A 21,548-nucleotide genomic window follows, 5' to 3' on the forward strand; every position below is an offset into this window, starting at 1 on the left:
GTATTGATGGTGCAAGCAAAAGCCTGAGGCCTCGGACCAGAACAATGACTCACTGCCATGAACATTTGCAAGTTAAGGTGTGTGGACAAAAGGTTTGCATTGTGGGACACACTGTGACACACCACAGCTTCCGTGAGATTTTTGTGGTTGTGATTTTGTTTTATTTTTCACTTTCTTTGGCAGCGGGGGTGAGGTGGGGGATGGTTGCAAGGGCAGAGGGCAGATATGAAGGGATAGAGATGAGTGAGATCGGGGTACATGATGTGAAATTCACGAAGAATCAATAAGAAGTTTAAAAAATTATAGCTCTGAATGTCATGTGCTATCCAAAGTAATTTCTAAGACTAGGCTTGATTGGGTACTCCTGAAATCTCAAGCACCTGACGAGTCATCCTTGGGTACATACATACTGAGCTTGAGATCACCCTGGGCTATATGATACTCTGTCTTTAAAAAGTTAAAAAAACAAATACAAGGAAGGAAGGAAGGGGGGAGGCTGGGAGAGAGAGAGGAAAGAAAGGAGAGAGAGGAGAGGTGCAGGGTGGGGGATACTGGCTGTAACAAAATATAATGTGGTCCCTTGCTGACCCAGAGGAAGGTCTGTGAAGGATCTCTGTGGTTGGAATGAGTGGCTTTTCACTGGCATGAGGGACTTCACTGTGGTGTTGTACACACAGTTCTTCGTTTGCATGAAGGTCTACAGAGGTCAGTGCTAGCACCTTGGCCACACTCTTTGATGTGCGCTGCTGCACACTGCTGTTTTTTAGCTATCACCCTTTGTTGCTATAATCAAGTAGTAGACAATGGTGCTTGCACATGGTACTCTGTCCATATATTTAATTAAATAAGAAAATAAAATAGGAGAGAAAATAGTACTTAGTAAATAGATTGCTCAGCTCTTTTCCACCCCACAATATTTATCATCATTGCTAATATAAGATATATACTGTAAGTGTTATGGTATGATGTACAAGTTAAGAACAAGTGTGTTTTTAATTTATTTTATTTTTAATGAAAATATAATTACATCATTTCTTCCTTCAACTCCTTCCATGCTCCCTTCCCCCTAAAATTCATGTGTTCTTTTTCTTTTAATTATTATTGTTACACACAGTTGTATTTATGCATTTATGTATTCATATATTTATTGTATTTAGATTTATATATATGAGGGGGAGGCAAGGAGAGAGAAGGAACGCTAGTGGGTTATAAGCAAATAAATGCATAAGTACAACTGCAGAGTCTGCTTAGTGTTGCTTGCATGTGTGTATCCAATACCACTAGGTATTGAATAACCATTTAGGGACCCTGAGGGGAACAGCTCTCCCTCATTCAGCATTGCTTAGTGCCTGTTGCTCCTCATCTAGCTGTGGGGCCCCATGAGATTTCCCCCATCTACTTCGGTATGTCTTTTGGTGCTGTCATTGTTTAGGCAGCTATATTGTTGGGGTTTTGTGGGTATAGCTTCTTTGTCATACAGAAGACACAATCTTACAGGATTCCTAGTACTCTGTCTCTTAATTGTTCTAAGCCCTCTTAGGTGTTGGGATTGTGTTGTAAATGTATCAATCGAGGCTGGGCACCGCACAGTCAATTATTCCCCACATTTTCACCAACTCTGGATTTCTGTAATAGCCTCTGGCCTACTGCAAAAAGAAGCTTCTTTGGTGAGAGGAAATTCTCTAATCAGGTTGGCTGGAGCACGGGATGTCTTAATATTGTCTAATAAAGCACAAAGGCACCAATAGGACCAAGGAGACAAGCTTCATGATTATGAGGCCAGAGATGTACACTGAAAGAATGAAATTTTAGGGCAATAAACTGAGAGCACTTCCCCTAGTTAGTGAAATTTGATAGGTACCATCTATTCTCTAAAATCGCTAAAACACTTGATATAGAATAGTGTTTCCAAGTTGGGTTTTTTTAAATGCACCTATGGACTTACGGCATGGCTCAGGAGGTAGAGTGTTTGCCACAGAGTCTTAACAATCTGAGTTTGATTCCTAGAACCCACATAAAGATGGAAGTAGAAAACCAACTCATAACGGTTGACCTCGGAGCCAGGCATGGTGGCTAATGCCTTTAATCCCAGTACCCTGCGAGGCACAGCCTGGTCTACAGATCAAATCTGGGACACCCAAGGCTACATTGACTCGCCCCCCCCCACCCCCCAACACACAAAAAAAAGAAAAAAAATTGACCTCTGACTTCTACATGTGCCTCATGCACACACACACACACACACACACACACACACACACACACAGAGACACACACAAATAAATAAAAATAAAAATACCCTGAAAGTCTAATAGCTGTCTATACCTTACTGCCCATGTGCAGTCCATTACTGTGCCCTGCAGACCTTACTGCCTTATTTTACTTTGTTTTAGTTTTTGAGACAGAGTCTGTGTTGCCTGCCTAGGCTAAACCTCACTATGTAGACCAGGTGGCCTCACAATTACAGTACTTCTGCCTCTGCCTCCTCAGCACTGGTACTGATGTATGTTTACAAGTTGGTTTTGTGTGGATTTTTGTTTTGTTTTGTTAAGACAGAGTTTCTCTGTATAACCGTTACTTTCCTGAAATTTGCTCTGTAGACTCTGACTGTCCTCAAACTCAAGAGATCTACTTACCTCTGCCTCCTGGGTGTTCAAAGCCGTCTCTGTAAGTTCAAGGCCAGCTTGGTCTACAGAGTAAGTTTCAGGACAGCCATGGGTGCACAGAAAAACCGTGTCTTAAACAACAACAACAAAGACAGTGATGTGGTGGAACAACTTAATAGCCATTGGAAAGCTAGGATGTATACACCATATATAAAAATCCACTCCCCAAACTTCAAAGAACAGAAAGCAAAATCAGCACCTGGTAGAAGACCTTACAGGAAAGCATCATGATAAATCTTCAAACTTTGAATTTACTAAGGCATCCCTAGATAGGATGCTGACATCAGGAGCCATGGAAGAGCAACTGGATGACATCTGTTCTATTGCAATTAATAACTTCAGTACTTAACAAGAGATAATACCATCAAGAAATTCAGCCATGCATGGTGATACTTGCTTAGAGTCCCAGTGTTTAGCTGGCTGAGGCAGGAGGATATCAAGTTTGAAGCCAGCCTGAGTACCATGAAAAAGATTATGCACAGAATGGGAAATATATTTGCAAATTGTATACTTGATAGATGAAATGTGTTTGATATGTGGATAGCTCTTAGAACTCAGTATGAAAACCAACTCAGTTAAAATGGGCAAGTGATTTAAATAGACATTTCTCAATAAAAGATATATAATTACCACGAGAGGATGCAGCTCAGAACTGTTAGAGAAGTACTGTATTCATGGCCAGATGACAGGTATAGCGAGCATGTGGAGACATTGTAACTCTTGTACAGCACTGAAAGATGTCATGTGTTACGTCCCTGGGTTCCTTCCTACACTGTTGATAGGTATGTAAATTGCTTTAGAAAACCTAGTAATCCCTTCAGGAATTAAATAGTTACTGTTTTAGTCATCCTATGCCTAGCGTATACCCAAGAAAAGTGGAAGTGTGTGACTTGCACGGACTTTTCCTGGATGCTTAGAGCAGCTCCATCCGTAAAATGCAGAATTTGGGGACAAACCAGATGTCCATCCGTGGGAAAATGTGTAAAAACAATTGTAGCCTCTTCGTACAGTGGTATTGTATTCAGCTGTTGAAAGGGATGAAAGGTACGTTAATTCTGCTGCTGCACACAGGAATTTTAAGGCACAGTATATAGTGAAGGAAGGTAGTCATAAGGGAGCAGGTAGTGTAGTCCCACTCAGACTGCAGGTCACCAGGCAACGTGAGAGGGACAAAAGCTAGACAGGTAACCTGGGCATGCAGCCACACCCTTAGTCCCACGTTAGTCAGGGACTGAAACTCTGTCTCAAAACAAGGAGACAGGTAAAGTAGTTTTGATTATGACACAGAGTTCTTTCTTTCTTCTATCCTTCCTCCTTTTTCTTTTCTTTTTTTTAAAGAAGTGGCCTCATATAGCTGAGGCTGCCCTCAAACTCATTATGTAGAAGAGAATGACCTTGACCTTCTAATCTTCCTCCCTCCAGTCCCTGAGTGCTGGTGTTACAGGTGTGCACTGCCATGCCTGATGTGTGCGGTGCAGGGGCTAGAACCCAGGGCCTGATGTGTGCAGTGCAGGGGTTAGAACCAGGGCCTGATGTGTGCAGTGCAGGGGCTAGAACCAGGGCCTGATGTGTGTGGTGCAGGGGTTAAAACCCAGGGCCTGATGTGTGCAGTGCAGGGGCTAGAACCAGGGCCTGATGTGTGTGGTGCAGGGGTTAAAACCCAGGGCCTGATGTGTGCAGTGCAGGGGCTAGAACCAGGGCCTGATGTGTGCGGTGCAGGGGTTAAAACCCAGGGCCTGATGTGTACAGTGCAGGGGCTAGAACCAGGGCCTGATGTGTACAGTGCAGGGGCTAGAACCAGGGCCTGATGTGTACAGTGCAGGGGCTAGAACCAGGGCCTGATGTGTGCGGCGCAGGGGCTAGAACCAGGGCCTGATGTGTGCGGTGCAGGGGCTAGAACCAGGGCCTGATGTGTGCAGTGCAGGGGTTAGAACCAGGGCCTGATGTGTGTGGTGCAGGGGCTAGAACCAGGGCCTGATGTGTGCAGTGCAGGGGCTAGAACCAGGGCCTGATGTGTGCGGTGCAGGGGCTAGAACCAGGGCCTGATGTGTGCGGTGCAGGGGCTAGAACCAGGGCCTGATGTGTGCGGTGCAGGGGCTAGAACCAGGGCCTGATGTGTGTGGTGCAGGGGCTAGAACCAGGGCCTGATGTGTGTGGTGCAGGGGCTAGAACCAGGGCCTGATGTGTGCAGTGCAGGGGCTAGAACCAGGGCCTGATGTGTGCGGTGCAGGGGCTAGAACCAGGGCCTGATGTGTGCGGTGCAGGGGCTAGAACCAGGGCCTGATGTGTGCGGTGCAGGGGCTAGAACCAGGGCCTGATGTGTGCGGTGCAGGGGCTAGAACCAGGGCCTGATGTGTGTGGTGCAGGGGCTAGAACCAGGGCCTGATGTGTGTGGTGCAGGGGCTAGAACCAGGGCCTGATGTGTGTGGTGCAGGGGCTAGAACCCAGAGCCTGATGTATGCCAGGGAAGGACATGGGATTCCTTCTCGATATGATAAAAATGTTCTAAAATGTGTGGTAGTTAAGCTGCTATAAATCTATGCATATACTAAAAAAAAAAAAATCACTGAATTCTGTATCTGGAGTGTGTTGTATGGAAGTATGAATTCTCTTTCAATAGGGCTGTTTTTAAAATTAGAATATTTGGGCTGATGAGACGGCTCAGTTGGTTAGGAACCCATATAATGAGAGAACTAACTCCCGCACGTTGCTGTCTGACCTCCACACAAGCACCATGGCATATAGTCCCTCCCACATAAATAAATAAGTGACTTTATAAAAATTATCTATAATCATTATCAAATATAGTGGGAACCAGTCAGTTGTTCGTGGGTGGTGGCTGTTCTAGGCCCCGTTCATCTCTTCCCCTTGCTTCCCAGAAATGAGGTTAGAAAGTCAGTTAAGACAAGGTCTCCCTTTCAAACCCTTGCTTGCCTGGAATTCCCTACCTAGACATAGCTGTTCTCAAACTCACAGAAATACCCCTCTACTTCCTAAGTGGTGGTATTGATTCAAGGCATGAAACCATTCTCGGCCCCAGTCTCTTTTCTTTAATAGAATAGTTTTGCTCTTTGAGAGTTTTACATATGCATACAGTGTATTTGATCATAGTCACCCCCATTTCCTTCCCCTAACTCCTCCCAGGCGCTCCCCACCCAACTTCCCAAGCTTCCAATGTTCTCTGGAGTGGGTGCCACCTCTGGCTCCTGAGCATCTGCTGAAAGGAGGTGTGGTGGCAGTAGATGGCGGTGAGAAATAACTTCGGTACTCCATGCTTCATGCCCAGCATAGGGCTTATGGTAGCTGAGGTGAAACGCCCAGCAACCGTTGCTCATGCTTCTTTGACTCACAGTCTGCAGGAAGAGGAGAGAAGCCTCCTCGTGGCACCTAGCACTACTGTGCCATTCTGATCTTAGATTGCTCCAACTTCAGGCTGGCGACGGACTTGCCTAGCATGTGTGGGCTCAGTGCATAGTGCTACAAAGAAAAATAACTGCCTAGACGCCCATCCTTCTGAAACACTGATGTTGGGTCTCTGCAAGAGGCACGTAAGACCTGTTTGGTGATCTGTGCCTGTCTGTGTACAGCCATGTCACTGAGCATCCAGCTAGCATGTTTCACACCTAGGAAACATGTCTGAGGATCAGCTAGTATGCTTAAGAGTCCATTTAACTCTGGCATTTCATTCTAAAAACAAAATTAAAGAGCCCTTCCAACTTCTTTCTGTGTTGGCAGTCTATGTCTTAGGTTTCTTTTTATTAACGATGTGGTCAAAAGGCACCTAGTGTGGTGAATGGAAAAATATGCAACAGAATCAGATATTAGCGAGTGTTTTCCCAAGTACTGGGAGTAAAGGCATGCGCCACCATCGCCTGACATTTTCCTGCTTTGATATGTATACAAAAGTTAAGTATGAGTATAGAAAAATTAAAGAAAGGGAACTACGTCAGTGGCATGAACATATATCAGGCGAGGGTGTAGTTCTGTTGGTAGGATGCCTGCCTCATGGTCCCCTGCCTTAGTCCCTTCAGCATAGACGCCTTAGGTTAGCTTTTTCTTTTTAAGATTTATTTTTAAATTGTGGTGGGGGAGGGGATGTGTTTGCCTTCAAAGGCCATCAGATCTGGAACTTGAACTACAAATGTTGGGAGTACTAGAGACCAAAGTTAGGACCACTGCAAGGGCAGTGTGCCCTCCTAACCGCCCAGCCATCTTTCTAGCTTCTTAGATTAGGTTTCTGAAACAGAGTTTCATTAAGAAATAACAGAAGGGAGCCATTGTTCCCTATTATTAAAAGGGAGGGCATATCACACACATGGATTCCCTACTGTGACGTTTAGCTTTGCCCTTTGACTCCTTGTCTTAACAGATACTTTGGTAAAAGGCGTCAGTGGGATTGTAGAGGGGCATCAAACCTCAGTGAGCTTCACCAACTGTTGAGTGACGTAATGATCAGAAGACTAAAGAGTGAAGTTTTAAGCCAGCTGCCCCCAAAAGTCAGACAGCGTATTCCATTCGACCTTCCACCTGCAGCTGTCAAGGTGAGCGCCTGCATTTAGCTGAAAGGCTTCCTTTGGGCATTCTGAATTATGGCGTTAAGGATTGTCTGTCGTACTTTACAGAAAAGCATGCTTTCTTAAAACAGGGTTCATTAGTAGAATGAACAATTGGTTTTATCTCATTTCAGGGAAAGCACAAGAAGATTTTAATATTAATTATCAAACATGTGACCAGATTTCTTAGTGATTCAAAAAAAAATTTCTAAAGAATATAAAAAAAAAAACCCCACTGATTTAAAAAAAAAACTATTTAATATTTTAAGGCATTTTGGTGCTGCTGAAATGAGGTGGGAACAGAGACATGAGAATCCCAGAAGCTTTCAGGCCATAGCGGTGAACAATAGGATACCCTGTCTCAAACAGGGGGAGAGGGTAGGCTCACATCCTGTGTTGTCCCTGACACCCGCCACACACAAGTGCCATAGAGTGCATGACTGCATGTATGCATGTACACACACACACACACACACACACACACACACACACACTACAAACATGAGTTGTTTTCTTTTTAAAATATAAATAGCTATATTATAGAATAACTTGAAGGTTGCTCTGTTGGAGACAGGGTTTCTCTATGTAACAGTCCTGGCTGTCCTGGACTCACTTTGTAGACCAAACTGGTCTCGAACTCACAGTGATCCACCTGCCTCTGCCTCCCAAGGCATGCACCACCATCGCCTGGCTGCAGGATGTAATATTTAACCCGTTTGAAAGCAAGATGTTTATTTTCCCTGATCCTTATCTGTACTTACATATAGTACCTGTACAGTCTCTGAATCATTTTTCTATCAGGATGCCACTGACTGGACAAGAAGTTTTCATTGTTAAATCCTAGAAGTTAAATAAGTATCATGTAAACATTGGGTGCTATGGTATTTCTCAAATAAGAATGATTTTTTATGTTATTTTAGCATTTGAGAAAAAAATAAATCAATTTATGACCACATTACATTTCATGTAACTAATAGTTCTCTCATCCTTATGCTTGTTTAAGTAATATATCTTATTACAAAATAAATTTTCACCCCCTGCTTTTTTATGCATTCATATTTTTTTCACTTTATAAATTGTTTTTCAAGAGGAAGCTCCAATTGCTTGACTGACTGTGTGACATAGCTTGTCACTGGCTTCTGTCATTGGCACAGACATGTAACCAGTCTCTATTGTAGTTTTAAATGAACACATGGTATCTATGGGAATTTTCTTTTTATAACTTTCTATACAGAGAAGGAGGAAGTAAGACCTGATTCATGACTGGATTAATTGTTCTGTTCTTAGTGCTGTATTCTTAAACAATGTTATTCCTTCCCACGTAGGAGCTGAATGCCAGCTTTGAAGAATGGCAAAAATTAATGAGAGCTCCAGACTCAGGCGCTACAAAGACAGTTTTGGGGTTGATAACGAGCATGTTCAAACAGACTGCAATTGCTAAGGTATTCCTTGTTAGGCCGTTATGTATTTGTCTTCATGAAAAGTTTTCAATTATTCCAGTAGTACTTAAATACTACAACATGTCACTGCTGTTTCGAAATTGTTATGGAAAAACCAAAGTGTATTGAAAACAGACTTCAGTGGGAAAAAATACAAAACACAACTTTATATAGTTCCACATACACCTTATTTAAGGGATGTACAGATGGTTCTCTTTATTACGTTTTGGCCTGGTTTCTCTACATGAATCCTGTAAATAAGCTTTTTAGAAGTTGAGGTACCATCTTCTTTTGTATTCTGGAATTTAATGAATTAGGTACATTCACATTACATAAACTTTAAATATTTGTTGGGAGTTCTTGCATCCATATGACTATCAGATAAACTAATTTTGAGAAGTGTGATAGTATTTTTAAATATGAGTATGATTCCTTTCAATCTTGATATGTTAGGAATTGTTTGGTTTTGTTTTTTGTTTTGGTTTGTTTTGACACTGAGTCTCACTATCAAGCCCTGACTTGCCTGGAATATTCACTGTATAGACTAGGCTGGTATGGAATTCACAGGGATCCACCTACTTTGCCTCCAGAGTGCTAGGATTAAAGATATGCAAACTCAAATTTGGCTTGTGTGGTGAAGAGTACATTTAAGAATTTTTAGGGTTTTTTGGGTAGTTCTTTGGTTATTGTTGTTTTATCTTCTAGAATCCTCAAATCTAGTTTATTTATAATAAACTACATACAGTAAGAACAGTTATGAAACAATCAGGAGCTGGGTGTGGTGGCACATGCCTTTAATCCCAGCACTTGGGAGGCATAGACAGGCAAATCTCTGTGAGTTCGAGCCCAGCCTAGTTTACAAAGCGAGTCTAGGAAAGCCAAGGCTACACAGAGTAACCCTGTCTTGGAAAAAAGAAAAAGAAAACAAGAAACAATCAGGAAACTGATATGTTGTCTAATCCCAGTGCTTCACTGTGCCATCACAGTTCCCTTTTGAACCATCACAGTCATCCTCTGCCCATAACAGTGAGGAATTTTATCATCGCTGCTCTCTGTTGTCTCATCACTGCTCCATTGTACCTTCATAGGTCTCTGTTCTCCCATCACAATTCCCTAGTGTGCCGTCCTGGTTCTCTCGTGTGCCATCCCCTTCTCTACTGTCCCACCACAGTGCTACATTGCACCATCACTGTTCTCTGCTGTTACTTCACAATGCTTCGTTGTGTCATCACAAATGCCTATTGTTTTATAACAGTGCTCTATTATCCCATCGCATTAGTCTATGGTGGGATCACAATTCTATATCGTCCCATCACAGTGCTCCATTGTCCAATCACAGTTCTCTATCATACCATCACAGTGCTCCATTGTGCCCTCAAGTTCTCTAGTGTGCCATCACAGAGCTTCGTTGTGTCATCCTAGTTCTCTAGTGTGCCATCACAGTTCTCTATTGCACCATCACTATCCTATTTTGCACCATCACAATTCTCTATTGTGACGTCATAGTTCTGTATTGTCTCATCACAGTGCTCCATTGTGTCTATCACAGTTCTCTATTACGCCTTCACAGTCCTCATTGTGAAGTCACAGTCCTCTATTGTCCCATCACAGTATTCTATTGTGAAGTCACAGTCTCCTGTTGTCACATCACTCTGATCTGTTGTGCAATTGACATCACAGTGCTCCATTGTCTCCCAATTGTTCTCTATTTTCCCATCTAAATACTCTATTGTGCCATCATAATTCTATGTTGTGCCATCACAACATAGTCTGAGTCCACTATTGTCACTTCACAGTGCCCCATTGTGCCATTACAGTTCTGTTTTTCCTATAAAAGTACTCTTTATACCATCACAGTTGTCTATTAGTTTCATGACAGTGCTTGTTATCCAATGACCGTTTTCTATTGTCCATCAGTCAGTGCTCCATTGTCCATAGTACCCTTTACTCCCATCACAATACTCTACTGTGCCATCACAATTTTATGTTGTGCCATCACAGTTCTCTATTGTGATTTCACAGTCGCCTATTGTCCCATCACAATACCCCTTTATGCCATAACAATTCTGTATTGCACTGTCACAGTTCTCTATTGTGAGGTCATCGTCCCGTATTATCCCATCACAGTGCTCTCTTGTGCCATCACACTTCTCGCTTGTGCCATCACAGTGCTCCATTGTGTCACATAGTTCTCTATTATCCCATCACAGTACTCTATATGCCATCACAGTTCTGTATTTTGTCATCAGAGTTCTCTATTGTGAGGTCACAGTTCCCTATGGTCCTATCAAAGTAGTCCATTGTGCCATCACAGTTCACTATTGTGAAGTCACAGTGCTCCATTGTCCAGTCACAGTTCACTATTGTGAAGTCACAGTGCTCCATTGTCCAGTCACAGTACCTTATAATCCCATTGAGCTGTCCCTGTCCTCTATTGTGAGATCCTGGTCCCCTATTGTCCCATCACAGTGCTATATTGTGCCACCACAGTTCTGTCTAGTGCCATCGCAGTGCCCCATTGTGTAACCAAAGTTCTCTATTATTCTATCACAATACTCTATTTTGCCATCACAGTTTTATATTGTGCCATCACAATTCTCTATTGTGAAGTCACAGTCCCCTGTTCCATCCCTGTGCTCCATTGTGCCATCAAACTTCTCTATTATGAAGTCACAGTGCTCCATTTTTCCATCACAAATTCATATTGTGCCATCACAAATTCATATTGTGCTGTCACAGTCCCCTATAGTCCCATCACTGTGCTCCATTGTGCCGTCACAATTGTCTGTTGTGAAGTCACACTGCTCCATGTTCAGTCACTGAACCCTATTATCCAATCACAAGACTATGCCATCACAATTTTATATTGTGCCATCACAATTCTGTATTGTGCTGTCACAGTTATCTATAGTGAGGTCATAGTCCCCTATTGTCATCACAGTGCTCTATTATGCCATCGCAGTTCTCTCTTGTGCTGTCACCATGCTCTATTGTGTCACCATAGTTTTCTATTATCCCATCACAATACTCTGTTGTCCCATATTGCACCATCTCAGTTCTATATGGTGAGGTCACAGTTCCCTATTGTCCCATCACTGTGCTCCATTGTGACTTCACAGTTCTCTATTGTGAAATCAAAGAGTTTCATTGTCCAGTCACAATACTCCATTATCCCATCACAATACTCCATTATCCCATCACAATACTCCATTATCCCATCACAATACTCCATTATCCCATCACAATACTCCATTATCCCATCACAATACTCCATTATCCCATCACAATACTCCGTTATCCCATCACTATACTCCGTTATCCCATCACAATACTCCATTATCCCATCACAGTACTCCGTGATCCCATCACAGTACTCCGTGATCCCATCACAGTACTCCGTGATCCCATCACAATACTCCGTTATACCATCACAATACTCCATTATCCCATCACAATACTCCGTTATACCATCACAATTCTATATTATGCTTACACAGATCTCTATTGTGACTTCACAGTCCCCTGTTGTCCCATCACTGTGCTCTATTGTGCCATCAGGGTTCTCTCTTGTGCCATCACAGTGCTCAATTGTGTCACCCTAGTTCTCTGTTATCCGATTACAATACTCTCCTGTGCTATCACCATTCTATATTGTGCCAACACAGTGCTCTATTGTGAAGTCACAGTTCCCTATTGTCCCATCAGTGCTCCATTGAAACATCACAGTTGTCTATTGTGAAGTCACAGTGCTCCATTCTCTAGTCACAGTACCTTATAATCCCAGCACAATACTGTATTGTGCCATCACAATTTTTATATAGTGCCATCATTGTATTGTCACAGTCATCTATAGTCACATCACTGTGCTCCATGGTGCCATTACAGTTCTCTATTGTGAAGTCATAGTGCTCCATTATCTAGTCATAATACTCCATTATGTTATCTCAATTCTTTATTGCGATGTCACTGCTCTTTCTTGTGAGGTCATTGTCCCCTATTGTCCCATCACAGTCCTCTATTGTGCCATCACATTTCTCTCTTGTTCCATCACAGTGCCCTATTTTGTCACCAATGTTCTCTATTATCCCATCACAATACTCTCTTGTGCCATCACAATTCCACATTGCGCCATCACAGTTCTCTATTGTGAAGTGACAGTGCTCCATTGTCCAATCACAGTACTGTATTGTGCCAACTTAATTTTATATTGTGCAATCACAATTGTCTATTGTGATGTCACAGTCCTTTATAATCCCATCACTCTGCTCCATTGTGCCATCACAGTTCTCGATTGCGAAGTCACAAGTTCCATGTGCAGTCACTGAACTCTATTACCCCATCCCAATACTTTATTGTGGCATGTCAGTTTTATACTGTGCCATCACAATTCTCTATTGTGATGTCACAGTCACCCAGAGTCACATCACTGTAGTCCATTGTGCCATTACAGTTCTTACTGTGAAGTCACTGTGCTCCATTATCGAGTCACAATACTCCTTTTCCCATCACAATACTCCATTATGTCATCTCAATTCTGTATAGCGCTGTCACTCTTCTCTATTGTGAGGTCATGGTCCCCTATTAGCCCATCACAATGCTCTTTTGTGCCATCACAGTTCTCTATTGTGAAGTTAGAGTCCTTTGTCCAGTCACAGTACCCTATTATCCCATCACAATACTCTATAGTGCCATGACAATTTAATAATGTGCCATTCTGTATTGTGTTGGCATAGTCGCCTATAGTCCCATCACTGGCTCCATTGAACCATCACTGTACTCTGTTGTAAAGTCTCAGTGCTCCATGTCCAGTCACTGACCGTATTATCCCATCACAACACTCTACTGTGCCATCACAATTTTATATTGTGCCATCAAAACTGTCTTTTGTGATGTCACAATCCTCTATAATCCCATCACTGTGTTCTATTGTGCCATTACAGTTCTCTATTGTGAATTCACTATGCTCCATTGTCCAATCACAGTACTCTATTATGTCATCACAATACTGTATTGTGCCATCAATTTTATATTGTGCCACCACAAGTTCTCTATTGTGAAGCCACAGTGCTCCTTTGTCCAGTCACAATACTCCGTTATCCCATTACAATACTCAAATATGCCAATTCAATTCTGTATTGCGCTGTCACTCTTCTCTAATGTGCGGTCATGGTCCCCTATTGTCCCATCACAGTGCTCTATTGTGCCATCACAGTGCTCTATTGTGCCATCACAGTGCTCCATTGTGTCACATAGTTCTCTATTATCCCATGACAATACTCTATAGTGCCATTATAATTCTGTGTTTTGCCATCACAGTTCTCTATTGTGAAGTTAGTGTGGTCAATTGTCCAGTTTCAGTACCCTATAATCCCATCACAGTACCCTATAATCCCATCACAGTACTCTATAATCCCATCACAGTACCCTATAATCCCATCACAATATTCTATAATCCCATCACAGTACTCTAATGTGACATCACAATTTTCTGTTGTGATGTCACAACCCTGCATTGTCCCAACACTGTGCTCCATTGTGCCATCACAGTTCTCTATTGTGAAGTCCCAGTGCTCCATGTCCAGTCACTGAACCCTACTATCCCATCACTATACTCTACTGTGCCATCACAATTTTCTGTTGTGCCATCACAATTCTGTTTTCTAAAGTCACTGTCGCCTATAGTCCCATCACTGTGCTCCCTTGTGCCAGTACAGTTCTGTATTGTGAAGTCACTGTGCTCCATTATCGACTTTCTCCCATCACAATACTCCATTATGTCAACTCCATTCTGGATGGTGCTGTCACTGTTCACTATTGTGAGGTCTTGATCTCCTATTGTCCCACCACGGTGCTCTGTTGTGCCATCACAGTTCTCTCTTGTGCCATCGCTGTACTCTACTGTGTCACCAACGTTCTCTATTATCCCATCACATTACTCTCTTGTGTCATCACAACTCTATTTTGTGCCATTACAGTTCACTATTGTGAAGTGACAGTGCTCCATTGTCCAATCACAGTACTCTATTATGCCATCACGATACTCTATTGTGCCTTCTCAATTTTATATTGTGTCATCACAATTCTCTATTGTGATGTCACAGTCCCCTATATCCCATCACTGCGCTGATTGTCCCATCACAGTTCTCTGTTGTGAATTCACAATGCTTCTTTATCCAGTCACAGTGCCCTATTATCCCGTGATAATACTCTCATGTGCCATCACAATTTATATTCTGCCATCACAATTCTCTATTGTGATGTCACTGTCGCCTATAGTTCCATCACTGTGCTCCATTGTGCCATCACAGTTCTCTATTGTGAAGTCACTGTGCTCCATTATCAAGTCACAATACTTCTTTATCCGATCACAAGACTCCATTATGTAATCTCAATTCTGTATTGCGCTGTCACAATTCTCTATTGTGTGGTCATGGTCCCCTATTGTCCCATCACAGTGCTCTATTGTGCCATCACAGTTCTCTATTGTGAAGTCACAGTGCTCCATTGTCCAGTCACAGTACCACAGCCAGTGATCCCCAGCTCCCCTGCACTGTGGGTCCTGTAATCGTCCTGGGTCTCTCAATGTGCTTTGGGTCAGGCCAAAGTGTACACAGCCTTCTGGGTTCCCTTGTAGCACCGGAGCTCTCCAGGGACTGAAGCAGGTTGGGTGGAGGGGGTCTGATGGCCACTCTACTCCCTGTCTCCCCTAGATTTCGTTAGTCCCAGAGCTTTGATGCTCCGCTGGTCTGTGGTTCCCGGTAGTGTTTCAGGAACCAGACTGCTCACAGATTCCAGGTTAGTGTCATGGGGCACAAAGCACAGATGCCGTGAGTTCAGCTTGGGTCTTTGGACGCAAACGGGTCTCAGGGCCTAATCCATGCACTTAGTCTTGTTAGTGCTGAGTCCAACCAGGATCACGGGCCCAAACCGCACACTGAGCTCTCAGCGTCTCAGGTCTGGGACTGTGTGCCAAGTTCAGCTAGGGACTCTGGGCCCAACTGTCCACCAAGTTCAGCCAGGGACTCTGGGCCCAAACCACGTGCCACTTCCAGCCATAGTCTCAGGGCCAGGACCAAGCGCCAAGCTCAGCTAGGGTCTCAGGCACTGAACTGCACTCCAAACTCTGCCAGGGACTCTGGGCCCAAACCGAGTGGTGAATTCAGCCAGGGACTCTGGACTCAAACTGCACGCTGAATTCAGCTAGGGACTCGGCCTGTACCATGTGCCGAGGTCAGCTAGAGTCTCAGGGGCCAGACTTCATACCAAGCTCTGCTAGGGTCTCAGGGGCCAAACTTCACACCAAGCTCTGCTAGGGTCTCAGGGGCCGAACCAAGCGCCGAATCCAGTTTGGGTCTCAGGGCATGAGCCATGTGCTGAGTTGAGCTTGGGTCATGGGGCCCAAACTGCATGCTGAATTGAGCTTGGATCACTGGGCCCAAATGGCACGCTGAGTACAGCTAGGGTCGTGGGACCCAAATCTTGCAGAGTCCCCTCGCCCGCAGCAGTTCACACTGGTCACCATGTCTATCACCTCTGCTGGAGGGTTCCCAGCTGCAAACCTCAGCTGCTGCCACTGCTGCTAACGCTCTGGTCTGAGAAGATCCCCACTCTTCCCTTGTGCACGGGTACGCAGCTTTTCTGTATTTTGGTCCTTTCGAACTCTGGAGTACTCCCACTGTATTGGGGTGGGCACCTTGGTGTTCCTGGTTCAGAATTCCATGCAATGCCCTGAATCGTTTACTGCAGCTTCTAAACACAGTCCATGCTGCTTGCCACCATCTTGGATTTGTCCACAATTCTCTATTGTGATGTCACAGTCCTTTATAGTCCCATCAATGTGCTCCATTGTGCCATCACAGTTCTCTATTGTGAAGTCACACTGCTCCTTTGTCCAGTCACAATACTCCATTATCCCATCACAATACTCTATTATGCCATCACAGTCCTATATTACGATGTCACAGTTCTCTATTCTGACACCCTGGTCCCCTATTGTCCCATCACAGTGCTCTATTGTGACTTCACAGTTCTCTCTTGTGCCATCACAGTGCTCCAATGTGTCACATAGTTCATCACTATACTCTCTAGTGCCATCACAATTCTGTATTTTGCCTTGTGAGGTCACAATTCCCTATTGTCCCATCACAGTGCTCCATTGTGCCATCACAGTTCTCTATTGTAATGTCACAATACTCCAGTATGCCACCACAATACTTCATTATGCCATCACAATTCTATATTGTGCTGTCACAATTCTCTATTGTCCAGTCATAGTGCTTCTTTGTGTCATCATAGTTCTGTATTGTGAAATCACAGCGCTTCATTGTCCACTTACAATATTCCATTATCCCATCACAATACTCCATTATACCATATTGTGCTTTCACAGTTCCCTATTATCTCATCGCTGTGCTATATTGTGCTATCACAGTGCTCCATTGTGTCACCATTGTTCTCTATTATCCAATCACAATGCTGTCTTGTGCCATCACCATTTTATATTATGCAATCACAGTTCTCTATTGTGAAGTCACAGTGCTCCATTGTCCAATCACAGTACTCTCCTATCCCATCACAATGCTCCATTATGCCATCACAATTTTATATTGTGCCATCACAGTTCTCTCTTGTGAAATCACAGTGCTCCATTGTCCAATCACAGAACTCTATTATCCCATCACAATAGTCTATTGTACCGTCACAATTTTGTATTGTGCCATCACAGTTCTCTATTGTGAGGTAACTGTCCCCGTTGTCCCATCACAGTGCTGCATTGTGCCATCACAGTTCTCTCTTGTGCTGTAATAGTGCTCACTTGTGTCACCATAGTTCTCTGTTATCCGATCACAATACTATCTTGTGCCATCACAATTCCATATTGCACCATCACAGTTCTCTATTCTGAGGTCACAGTACTCTATGGTCCCATCACTGTGCTCCATTGTGCCATCACTATTCTCCTTTGTAAAGTCACAGTCCCATATTGTGCCATCACTGTGCTCCATTGTGTCACCGTAGTTCTCTATTATCCTATCAGAATAATCTATTTTGCCATCACAATTCTGTATTGAGGCCTCACGGTTCTCTTTTGTGAGATCACAGTCCACTATTTTCCCATCATAGTCCCCCATTGTGCCATCACAATTATCTTTTATCCAATCACAGTGTTTTTTGTCTTCACAATTCTCTATTGTGAAGTCACAGTGCTCCATTGTCCATTCCCATCACGATACTCTATTATGCCATCACAATTTTATATTGTGCTATTGTGATGTTACAGTCCCCTATTGTCCCATCACAGTGCTCCATTGTGACTTAGTAATTCTCTATTGTGAAGTCATAGTGCTCCACTGTGCACTCACAGTACTCTATTATCCCATCACAATTCTATATTTTGCCATCGCTGTTCTATATTGTGAGTTCACAGTCCCCTATTGTCCCTTCAGTGTGCTCCATTGTGCAGTCAGTTCTCCATTGTAAATTCACAATACTCCATTATGCCATCATAATTCTATATTGGGCGGTCACAGTTCTCTCTTGTGAGATCACACTCCTGAAATGTCCCCCTCACAGTGCTCTCTTGTGCCATCACAGTGCTCCATTGTGTCACCAAAGTTCTCTATTATCTGATCACAATACTCTCTTGTGCCATCACAATTCCATATTGTGCCATCACAGTTCTCTATTGTGAAGTCACAATGTTCCATTGTTTACTCTATTATCCCATCACAATACTCCATTATGCCATCACAATTTTATATTCTGCCATCACAGTTTTGTGTTGTGAGGTCACAGCCCCTAATTGTCCCATCACAGTGCTGCATTGTGCCATCACAATTTTCTGTTGTGAAGTGACAGTGCTCCATTGTCCAATCACAATACACTATTATCCCATCACAATACTCTATTGTGCCATCACAATTTTATATTGTGCCATCACAATTCTTTATTGTGATGTCATAGTCCTCTATAGTCCCATCACTGTGCTCCATTGTGCCATCACAGTTCTCTATTGTGAAGCCACACTGCTCATTGTCCAGTCACAGTACTCTATTTTCCCATCACAATACTCCATTATGCCATCACAATTTTATATTGTGCCATCACAGTTCTCTATTGTGAGTTCACAGTTCCCTATTGTCCCATGACAGTGCTCCATTGTGCCATCACTGTTCTCTATTGTGCAGTCACAGTTGTTCATTGTGCCATCACAGTTGTCTTCTGTGTCATGGCAGTGCTTTTTCTCCCATCGCATTACTGTATTGTGAGATCACAATTCTATATTGTTCATCACTGTGTTCCATGTGTCCTCATAGTTCTCTATTATGCCATCAAATCTCTCTATTGTACCACCGTTATTCAATATTGCGCCATCATAGTCCTCTGTTATGAAGTTATAGTCCCCTATTGTCCCATCACAGTGCTCCTTAGTTCATAAGTTGTCTGTTGTTTCATGGCAGTGCTTGGTAATCAGCATAACCCTTCTCTATTGTCCATCAAGGTTCCATATTGTGCCATCAGTGCTCCATTTTCCAATGAAGGTATTCTACAATCCCATCACAGTACTCTGTTTTCCTATAACTGTGCTCTTTATGGCATCACAGTTGTCTCTTGTGCCATCACGGATCTCTGTTGTCTCATCTTGTGTCATCACAGTTGTCTTTTTTTCATAACAATACTCCACTGTCTCTTCATATCAGTGTATTTTGACATCACATTTCTATACTGTACCATCACAGTCTCCATTGGTGAATCACAGTACTCTGTTATCCCATCCCAGTCCCCCATCCTGCCAATGCAATTCTGTATTTGTACCATCACAGCTCTCCAGTATGAAGTCACAGTCTCCTACTGTCCCAGACAGCCCTCACAGTTCTCTTGTGTCCACTGATAGTGCTCCAATGTCACGTAACAGTCTCTGTTGTCCCATCACAGTGCTGCATTGTGCCCTCACACTCCTCTTTTGCTCCATCACATTGTTCCTTTCTCCCATAAAACTTCTCTCTCTTGTACCATCACAGTCATCTTTAGTCCCATCACAGTGCTCCATTGTGCCACCACAGTTGTCTATTTTCTCCTCACAGGGCTACATTGGAACATCACTGTACACTTGTTCCATCATAGTGCGCCATGTGCCAAAACATTTTCTAATGTCTCATTACAGTGCACTAGTGTGCCACAACAGTTCTCTATTGTCCTATCACAGTGCTCCAGTGTCCCATCATTGGTCTCTCTTCTGCCAGCACAGTTCCCTGTTGTGCCACCACAGTTTTCATCACAGTGCTCCATAGTGCAATCGCTGTTCTGTTGTTCCATCACAGTCTTCTATTGTCCCATTACAGTTCTCTGTTGTCACATCACAGTGCTCCATGGTGCCATAGTCATTCTCTCTTGTCTTATGATAGTGCCTCATTGTGTCATTCCAGTTCCCGATTGTCCCAGCATAATAACACATTTTGTCACCAATTTTCACTGTTGTCCCATCACACGGCTCCACTGTGACTTCACAGTTCTCTGCTGTCCCATAAGTGTTCTTTAGTGCCATCACAGTGCTCCATATTCAATTACAGCTCTCTATTATCCCGCCACGGTTACCTTATGTCATCAGAGTTCCCTTATGTCATCAGAGTTCCCTTATGTCATCACAGTTCCCTTATGTCATCACAGTTCCCTTATGTCATCACAGTTCCCTTATGTCATCACAGTTCCCTTATGTCATCAGTGTTCCCTTATGTCATCACAGTTCCCTTATGTCATCACAGTTCCCTTATGTCATCACAGTTCCCTTATGTCATCACAGTTCCCTTATGTCATCACAGTTCCCTTATGTCATCACAGTTCCCTTATGTCATCACAGTTCCCTTATGTCATCACAGTTCCCTTATGTCATCACAGTTCCCTTATGTCATCACAGTTCCCTTATGTCATCACAGTTCCCTTATGTCATCAGTGTTCCCTTATGTCATCACAGTTCCCTTATGTCATCACAGTTCCCTTATGTCATCACAGTTCCCTTATGTCATCAGTGTTCCCTTATGTCATCACAGTTCCCTTATGTCATCACAGTTCCCTTATGTCATCACAGTTCCCTTATGTCATCACAGTTCCCTTATGTCATCACAGTTCCCTTATGTCATCAGTGTTCCCTTATGTCATCACAGTTCCCTTATGTCATCACAGTTCCCTTATGTCATCACAGTTCCCTTATGTCATCACAGTTCCCTTATGTCATCACAGTTCCCTTATGTCATCAGTGTTCCCTTATGTCATCACAGTTCCCTTATGTCATCACAGTTCCCTTATGTCATCAGTGTTCCCTTATGTCATCACAGTTCCCTTATGTCATCACAGTTCCCTTATGTCATCACAGTTCCCTTATGTCATCACAGTTCCCTTATGTCATCACAGTTCCCTTATGTCATCACAGTTCCCTTATGTCATCACAGTTCCCTTATGTCATCACAGTTCCCTTATGTCATCACAGTTCCCTTATGTCATCACAGTTCCCTTATGTCATCACAGTTCCCTTATGTCATCACAGTTCCCTTATGTCATCACAGTTCCCTTATGTCATCACAGTTCCCTTATGTCATCACAGTTCCCTTATGTCATCACAGTTCCCTTATGTCATCACAGTTCCCTTATGTCATCACAGTTCCCTTATGTCATAACAGTTCCCTTATGTCATCACAGTTCCCTTATCTCATCACAGTTCCCTTATCTCATCACAATTCCCTTATGTCACACAGTTCCCTTATGTCATCACAGTTCCCTTATGTCATCACAGTTCCCTTATGTCACACAGTTCCCTTATGTCATCACAGTTCCCTTATGTCATCACAGTTCCCTTATGTCATCACAGTTCCCTTATGTCATCACAGTTCCCTTAT

The 21,548-nt window shown here is 43.2% G+C and overlaps 1 protein-coding gene across 10 annotated transcripts in view; it reads left to right on the plus strand.

Annotated features, from left to right (window-relative positions):
- The window catches only part of ZRANB3 (zinc finger RANBP2-type containing 3), a 157,065-nt gene that overhangs the window by 75,930 nt on the left and 59,587 nt on the right, over nt 1–21,548 (plus strand). For all 10 annotated transcript variants that reach the window (XM_084775786.1, XM_084775784.1, XM_084775788.1 and 7 more), the window contains 2 exons: nt 7,036–7,207; nt 8,545–8,661. In XM_084775786.1, coding sequence (XP_084631912.1) covers nt 7,036–7,207; nt 8,545–8,661 — 289 coding nt within the window. The remainder of the gene's footprint in view (nt 1–7,035; nt 7,208–8,544; nt 8,662–21,548) is intronic.

This window comes from Acomys minous, assembly GCF_964271855.1.
Source record: "Acomys minous genome assembly, chromosome: 1".
Lineage (NCBI taxonomy): Eukaryota > Metazoa > Chordata > Mammalia > Rodentia > Muridae > Acomys > Acomys minous.